The 9,092-nt window shown below is 38.0% G+C and overlaps 1 protein-coding gene across 2 annotated transcripts; it reads right to left on the reverse strand.

The window, feature by feature from the left end:
• Nucleotides 1-1,448: 1,448 nt before the first annotated feature.
• On the reverse strand, nt 1,449-8,889 carry PJVK (pejvakin). 2 transcript variants are annotated; one of them, XM_070070586.1, is made up of 7 exons: nt 7,152-8,889; nt 6,281-6,476; nt 5,219-5,360; nt 3,997-4,114; nt 2,563-2,661; nt 2,121-2,355; nt 1,449-1,575 (listed from the first exon to the last, which is right to left on the reverse strand). In XM_070070586.1, exons 1-7 carry the CDS (start codon nt 7,360-7,362, stop codon nt 1,518-1,520), a joined length of 1,059 nt encoding a protein of 352 aa, XP_069926687.1. In that variant the 5' UTR covers nt 7,363-8,889; the 3' UTR covers nt 1,449-1,517. The 2 variants fall into 2 exon arrangements, with proteins under 2 accessions (XP_069926687.1, XP_002712360.3); XM_002712314.5 differs by lacking the exon at nt 1,449-1,575 and having other exon boundaries at nt 2,046-2,355.
• Between the last annotated feature and the right edge of the window lie 203 nt (nt 8,890-9,092).

Below are 9,092 nucleotides of genomic sequence, written 5' to 3' on the forward strand. Positions count from 1 at the left end.
TGCTGGCATTGCAAGTGGTGGCCTTACCCACTACGCCACAATGCTAGCTAGCCCCAAGAAATACATTTTTTAAAGATTTATTTATTTTTATTTGAAAGGCAGAGTTACAGAAAGCAGAGGCATAGAGAGAGAGAGAGGTCCTCCATCCACTGGTTCACTCCCTAGGTGGCCGCAATGGCAGGAGCTGCGCCAATCCAAAGCCAGGAGCTAGGAGCTTCTAGGTCTCCCATGCCAGTGCAGGGGCCCAAGGACTTCGACCATATTCCACCACCTTCCCAGGCCATTACAGAGAGCTGGATCAGAAGTGGAGCAGCTGGAACTCAAACTGGCCCCAATATGGGGTGCTGGCACCACAGGCCAGTCTTACTCGATATGCCAATGCACCAGCTTCAAGAAATATATTTTTAATCACTCTATTGCATATGATAGTATGTATAATTTTGTATTTGTGTATTTCTGCCTGCTTGTTTTATGAATTCATATGCATATATCTAGCAGTGAGTCCTATGATTACATTTGAGTTCTAGAATTTTAACATTAATTTAGCAATTATTTTTTATAAAAGTGGGTAGCAATTTAATTTAGGTTGTTGTGATGAAAAATTCAGGTTTTTTTTTTTTTAATTTGTTTTTGGAAGGCAGAGAAACAGAGAAACAGAGAGACAAAGAGAGCTCCCATCCATTAGTTTATTCCCCAAATGCTGGCAACAGCCAGAGCTGAGCCAAGTCGTAACTAGGCACCAGGAACCCAGTCTGGGTCTCCAACCTGCCACCTCCCAGGGTCCACATAAGCAGGGAGCTGGAATGGCTAGCAGAGCTGGGATTTGAACTCAAGTACTCTGATATAATACGGATATCTCAAGTGGCTGCTTAACAGCAAATTGTGACTCATATTTCTTACAGAGTAGATGAAAAATATCTTTCAGGACAAAGTATGTTAGATGTTTTAAACATTTTTAAAGAAGGAGAGAGACATATCCTATCTGCCTTTAGAATGACAGTAATGAGTTTGATGATGATTGATGATGACAAAATAGCAAATATACATCACAAAACAGCAGCCCAATACTAACTAACTTGTATATGAAGTTAACATGCTGAGCACAATGTGCTTTTAACTTGATACTGCAGTTAAACATGTGGGATTACATTAAGTTATTAACCCATTTTTATTTACCAGATCAAGGGCAATAGTTAAAATACTATATAGAGTTGCCACTTGTACAATTTTCTTATCCTTAAACACTGAATTAAAAATTTACTGAAAATAAAACATTTAGAAATTTTAACTATAAAAAATTATCTTAAATGATTAACTAAAATTCCAGAAATTATTTTAAAGTAAGAGGCATCTTCATGAAGGAACAACTATATTCTGAATTTGATTTTTATAACTTTTTTTTTATATAAACAACTCTATTACTCTTCTATAAAGTTGTATTTGTTAGCTTTTTGCTATTATAAGGAAATAGTAGTACTAGTACTTATGAAGAAAGGAGGATTTTGGGGTGGGGGTGCTCACAGTTTTGGAGGCTCAAACAGTCCAAGATCAGGCAGGTTCCATAGGTTTAGCTGTCTGTGAGGGTGGCAACGGCAATGGCACAGCATGTGCAGGAGAACACACGCATGGAAAACCAGGAAGCAGAAAGAAAGGAAGACACTTATCATTAGTATCTATGTGAGCTCGCCTTAAAAAGTCCAATTCCCTCATGGGGGCGCCCCCTAACCACCTAATCTAATGTAACCACTTTCCACAGGTGCCACCTTGGACAACGTAATTAGATTAAGATTCCAGCCATGATCTATTAACCATTAACATTAACCCACAAGATTCTGGGGACCGAGTCTTTACCACATGCACCTTTGGGAGATACCCACAGTAAAATCCACACTACAACAGAGGTAGATACTATTATTATCTCTACTGGGAAATGATGCCCAAATAGGTTTATTTTTATTGTTCCTTTTTAATTTGATTCATCAAAACAATTCTAGATAATTTAAGGAGGGTTTTCTGGCACAACTGCACTTTAAACATCAGTAAGGTATATTCATTTTTCATTTTATTTCATTCTCTTATGCCAAATATCAAAACAAGGGACTGCATGAAGTCTCACATACTTCTGCCCATCGACAGAACACTGAAAGCACCCATAAACCGTCTCCCTTTTTAAGTTCCCCATTCCGCAGAGTATGCAAGGCCCTTTTGGAATGTTGTGATTAAGCAAGTTAACTCGGATATGAGTTCCTTCTTTGAGTGAAATATCAGTCATGCTGAGAGGTTTGTCATAGTAGTCAGAAAAAAGGTCATCCAAGTAAAGCTGTGAACGAGAAATGGCATCCATCACTCTTCTATCTAAAAGGACAAAACAACAATGTATGTTAGAAGTCAAAAAATATATAACCCAAATTGCATTTATAAATATGTGAATATAAACTATCAGTCATGAAATAATTTGGCTTTTAAATTTATGTTTTCTTGACAGGATTACTGAATAGATAATCTCATGGGTTAATTCAGGGAGAAAAAGAAAGACATTTAAATACTCTTCAATGGACATACTTCTTTCAAACAGTATATTTCTCAATCTGTAGAGCAGTGCAAACGTGGCTGTTTCTTCTCTTTCAAATCCTCCTTTTGACACTGAAGTGACACAAAGGTCTATGAAAAAATTTTGAGAAGACATTATAGCATGAACAACTTATTTTACTAGGTATTTTATGGGAGCAGTGAATTCTAGCATATGCTATTCACTGTATTTTTTTTAAGTTAAATTTTATATATTTTTTGGAAAAGGTAACATACGCAGTACAAAATGACACACTGACACACCGCCCACACCCTACCCAGTCTTCCACCCCAGAGGCATTGTTAAGTGTCTTGTGTCTGTTTCCAGAAACATTCTGTGTATTTTAGAAACCTAAAGGAAAATGTATGTCTATAAAAATTTTAGGCCAAAATAGCTACACACAATATAAATATCTATAAAAACCTCTAAGAGATTATTCCATATCTGTATCAATAGGGCTATCTCATTCTTAATGGCTTCACAGTATTCTGTTGCACGGATGTACCATCATTTAACAAGTTTCCTTAAGGTTGTTTCCAATGTTTTGTTATCAGGATCTGAAGATCCTTGTATTTAAATCATTTCACATAAGTGTGAGTGTACCAAAAGAATAAGTTTCTAGAATTGGAAAAGCAAAAAATATGTACATTTTCAATTCTGAAAGATATGTTCACATCAGTTTGTACTCCTCCCAAAAAATCAGTGTAACTGTAAAAACCTCTGCCTGAAGTTTTCCTTATAGAATTTACTTGGCTTACAGTTTTATTTCTGGATTGCTTAACTTCTCCCACAGAATTTCAGAAACAAATAGAAACAGAACAAAAAATGTTTATAAATTATCATAGTTAGGGGACTCCCTTGTCTGGTCATCTGACAGCTGGCCAACTAATCTTAAAGACCTGTAACATGTAGAAATCTAAAGTGAGCTGCACTCAGGTACTATAAAAGATGACAATTTTGGAGAAAGTATTTGTACTTTATAAGGGAGGACTCATGCAGGTAAGCTGGGTCTATTATAGGTAAAAACTAAGCAAGAAAAGTTGTATTTGGGTCACTCTGGCATGGGTGTCCTGACACTTCAGGCTTGGTGTTATCTACCTACTCCTCAAAGACTATTAATTAGTAGGTCACTGATTATCTCCCCATGAAAGTCAAGGAACACTTTGTCAGTGGATTGTATGTTAGCTCTTATCTATAATTCTAAGTGGTTGGTGGGGAGTGTGTAGCCTTCAGTAAGAAGCAGGTAAGACAGATGGGGTAAGGAAGGGAAGAAAGGGCCTTTCCCAGCTACTTCACCCAAACAAAATTGACAATGCTGAAAACAGCACTTTTATAATTATTATACACACATATAAAGAGAGAAAGAGAGTTTACCATTAAATTATTCTTAAAAATATGTTTGTTTTTCAGGTATATCATTCACTCACCAAAGGCACCATCCAGGTAAATAAAGAGCTCAGAAACACTGAAAGCTATAGTTGTATGTGCTGGAAACACAATAGCTTTTTCTCTTCCCTTGGGATTCTGTTCATCCATAAAGTGAAACTATATTAAATAAGTAAATAAGATAACATTACTAAGGAGCAAAACATGGAGTGATAGCTTTTTGGAGAAACAAAACATCGACAGTCCTAGCCATGATAATAGCCATCAACCAACCAAACACCTCTCCAAGTAAACACCTCTAGAACCAGCTCTCCTTGAATTCAACTCTCAGACATCCAAGAGGTCCATTGCAGACTCCTGATCTACATTACAAAATGCCTCCTCACGTTTTCACTCATTTTGGTAGTAGAGCCCCTGGTAAGTGCTACCACAACAGGAATGCGCTCGGGAGCAGAAGCCTTTCTCTTTCAACTTCGACTCTCAGAAAGCAACTGTGGTTAAATTCTAGAGTTGACATTTTTATCCTAACCTATTGACCATTCCTAAACCTCCAGAATTTGCAGCAGCTTTCCAAAGCAAATAAACATCAATTTATCTTCCTAATCAAGTAAATATTTCACTTGTGCCCCCACATGATCCAGTGTTCATCAGAATTTTGTGAGCAGCTGAATATAAGTACTGAACAGAATTTTTATTTGCAAAGAAGTGAGAAGATGATCATTTAACCCCAAGTTTCTAATAACTGGCTTTAATCCAATCAAGCCATTTCTAGGTGGCACTGAACAAGATACAATCATGATTGAGAACAAAGTTTAACACAAATATTTAACATTGACTGAAGCATGTTTGCAATGATAATGTTAACTTGGAAAATCTATCTCACTACAAAATAGGCAGTTCAATTTTTAAAACTTCAAAGTATGAGGTTATTTATCACTTAAAGTCAAATAATTAAACTTAAATCCTCAATTTTTATTCTTAAAGACTGGCCTTGAATAGTAACAGAAGGGACTCCAATGTGCATATTATTTCACAAGCATTCGTGTTTTGTTTGCACTATATTGCATATTTAGAATCCAGTTCTCTTGGATTTTTTTTTTTTGAATACTCGAAACAAAGTCATGACTGTGCAAAATCCTTTACGACTGCAGCTCTTTCATCTCAACATTTGACAAAATACACAAGTCTCATTAGAAATGGAAGACTTTGAAAAATTCCCCATGGCAACTTTTTAGTACGTGAAGCCTGATGAACATGGTTTACCCGCATTGCTTCCCCTCGAATTCCAGCATGCACCGACAGAGAGCACTGTCGTGTGGTTCGAATGCTTTCCATAACCACACATAATACCGCCTTTCTGTTGCTCCTTGACTGACGGATCAAACTGTGATCAAAATTAATTTTTCTAAAATAAAGAAGAGACATTCACAAGACTGTTCAACACCAAATTACTTTTTAGCAAGTCTGGTATCATGTGATACATTCGCAAGCCATCTTAAATAAAGCAAGGCAGGCCTATCACAAATCAGAAAATACACCTAAGTGGGCTTTAATAATCTTAACTTTGCTTTCTATTTTTTTAGAACATGCTGACATATTAGCTACTTGTCACTACAACCAAAATACCTGAGAGAAGCCATTTATGAAGGACTGTCTGGCTCACAGTCTGGGAGGTTTCCAACCCATGATCAGGTAGGTCTCCCGAGTTCAGCCTCTAGTGAGGCCGGAGGATGGCAATAGCAGAACATGTGCAAAGGAACAACCACAGGCAAGCCAGGAGGCACAGAGAGTGGGTAGGACCAACACGGCTCTACAACACTCTCAGAACTACTTTCCACTGGTATGCCCCCAAGAAACTGGTACCTCCCACCACACCCACCTCCTAGACACCATACTTGAATTAGATCTCCACCCTTTTACTGCCACTACATCGTATGACTTTGGGATTTAACAATCTGCATGAGTTTGGGAGCCATATCCTATTCAGACCATATCATATGGAATGTTTCTTCTGTCTGTTGAGAGTCAAAGGGGATCTCAGTGTATTTATTGCAAGCAGATTCCTGCATTATTTCAATCTAATAATTTAGCAAATGTGTACAGAGCCAAAATGATATTGTAGAACAGTTAAAAATGTTGTTCAAGCCAAATGATTCTGGATATCTATTATTTCCCAATGTTTGGGTATACTACTAATTTGTAGCATTTCAAACTAATACATTATACTACTAAAATAAAACCCAAATATTTTAAGCAGTCTTTGTGGTTGACATTTACATAGTTAAAAATGAAAACATTGAAGTGTACAGGGATTATTATACTGACCGTGTAGTAATTTCCTTGAGTAATGTTGATACTTCTACTTCATGTTTGGTTACTACACCAAATGAAGCTTTTACAGCGATGGAATCTGACCCAGCAACATTAATCCCAACGTCGTTTACAATATGGTTCCCTCGCCTTCCATAGAGAGAAAGATCTGACTCATCTTCATAATTCAGTAACTGATAAGATGAAATGCCTTTACAAGAAGGAACATAGTATTTTTTAAATGTCTCAAACTCATTTTACATACATTGCATATATAAATAGGTAAGCAGGTTAATTTACAATTGAAGACTCAATTACCCAAGTGTTAATAAGAAAGATGACATTTCAAATGAGTATTAAAAGTAGCAATTCAATTAATTTTATAACAACAAGAAACAAATAGAATACTTTAAATGAACTTGAATTCTCTGATCAATCAATACAACTTGTTAACAAGATGCACTGCATAGTTAAAAGAAACACAAGCATTATAAGCAATAATTCCTCAGAATGTTACGATCTAGCTTTATTGTACATGTTCACAAATTGTAATGACTAAATAATCAAAAAGAAACATTACTTTCATTTCATTTGACCAATTAATACCTTCTAGATGAAGAAATACAATTATGTCCTATTTTAAGTTGAATTAGTTAATAACTTATAATTATCAGATCTGAAAATCATTTTGACCAGTAAGAGATGTAATAATACCATACAAACATTAAGGATTGGTCATCTTAATATTATTAAGACTATCATCATTAAAGTTTCTTTTATCAATGACAACATGCAAGCATTACTAATGAAAGTAGAATAGGTGACCTATGTTTAAGTTATTAATGATACAGCTAAGTGAGTATCACTCTCAAACATTTAAACTTACCAGCTGAAATTTCTCTGTCTCCTAGAAGAATATCTTTCAGTGTAAATGGTGTTGAGGTAAATTTATATCTAGGAAACAGAAAGCATCTCTTCTTTTTCACCACCAGACTTAAAGGCTGGTATTTGTCAGCTTCACTGAGGCTGGGAACGGGCACTAATCTCCCTCCATCTCCAACTTGCTTGACAAAGCTCTTGGTGGCAGCAGCAAACATATTAAAGCCAAAGCATCATCAGCTGCAAACCCCGGATAGCAAATCCATTTTCAAAGAAGAAAATCAGGCACACACTAAGCCTTGCTTGATCTTAAATAGAATTATACACGTTAAAAGTACAAAGCATGGTTTCCCCAAGTAGTTTCCCAGTGTACAATTCACAACACTGCCTCCCCTCGTGTGCTCAGGTAATGAATTATAGATCAACGATGTAAAACGATATACTGAGAGCAAGCCTAATTTGCACTGGCTGTTTATAGCATTAAAATACACACAGAAAAATAATTTTAAAATACTACCAATGTCCTTGATGAAAAACATTGTTGATAGTATTGCCAGTAGCAATGGGCCAATTATGAGTGAAGCATATAGCCAAGTAGGAAATCATGCACCTTAAGCACAAACATTTGTCCTGGATACTACCCACAATGGACCTGGTCCAAAGGGAATTCTTTCACAAGTCCACCATTTGGAGTTTGGCAACAGAAAAGGATTGTCTGGAATCTGTTAACAGGTCATTAAGCATTTATTTTCTTTTCTGCCTTGTTTTCAAAACCAAGTGTTAATACATCACCAACTATAGGAAAACAACTGGACGTGTAACTTTATACAACACTGAATTAAAGCCACATTACACACAAATAAAGGGACAACGGTCTCGTAGGCGGCTTCCGCTGAAGCCAGGAGCAGAGACCACATGCCTGAAATGGGAGTCCTGCCACATTTCGTTTAGTTTCATCATCGATACCCCAGTTACTCACTAAGGTCTTGGCTTGCTTTTACGGAAGGTTTTGTTTGTTTTTTGTGGATTTTTTTGTAGCCTTAAATGAACTTTAGACATAAATTCGAGTGTTGAAATGTTGGATTGCTAGAAGTGTTAGGTAGACCCTCATGTATTTTCAGATAATAGCTCTGTAGCCCTTACAATGATATTCATTCAAACGGAACTATTGGATAGTAATACAGAAGAGGTACAGGAAGGGAGGGAGAACAGGCTTAAACCTCCAAATAACAGAATTTTATTAAATCTTGGACATTCTTTTCGCCTGTTTTCGAGTACCCAGAATTTATCTGCAACTTTTAAAAATAATTAAAAATTACTTTTCATAATATCCTTTAGGCCGAATAGCGCATTGCGCAAACCAATCTTCCAGAACACACAGTAAGCACAAGCAGGCATTTCTGCAAGCGGCTAGCGAATCCCTGGAGAGGAGACACCTAACGTCGCTGCTTGCCAAGGTGGCGTACCCCACGCAAACGCCATTACGCTCCACACCACCGGCCTGCACAGACAGCGCAGGATGGGGCTCTGGTCCACAGAAGGAACCGGCTTTCAGCCGGCTCGCTCATCTCGCGACGAAAGCCTGGTGGACAGAGGAGCCCATACTCGGGCTGCTCAAGGCCCAGCTCGCAGCCCCCCGAGGCAGATGCACCCAACGGTCCCTACTTCCAGGCCTGGCTGTTTTGCACTCGAACTTTTGAAATCTTTCCTCCCCATCCCTCAAAAGGGCTGAGCTTCAGGCCTCACAGACCCTGAGCCCAGCCCGAACAAAGCCTTCTCTCCGGACAAGCAAACGCCTGCTTCTAAGGTTCAAAGAACTGCGACCACAGGGCCGGGTGCCCAAAGGCCGAGAGCCCCGGGAGCCGAAGGCGGGGTCGCAGGGGGCACCGGAAGGCAGCGGCAGGAGGAGGGGACGAGCCTGGAGGAGCCTCGGGAGCCCAAGGCAGGG

Source organism: Oryctolagus cuniculus, chromosome 3, assembly GCF_964237555.1.
Source record: "Oryctolagus cuniculus chromosome 3, mOryCun1.1, whole genome shotgun sequence".
Lineage (NCBI taxonomy): Eukaryota > Metazoa > Chordata > Mammalia > Lagomorpha > Leporidae > Oryctolagus > Oryctolagus cuniculus.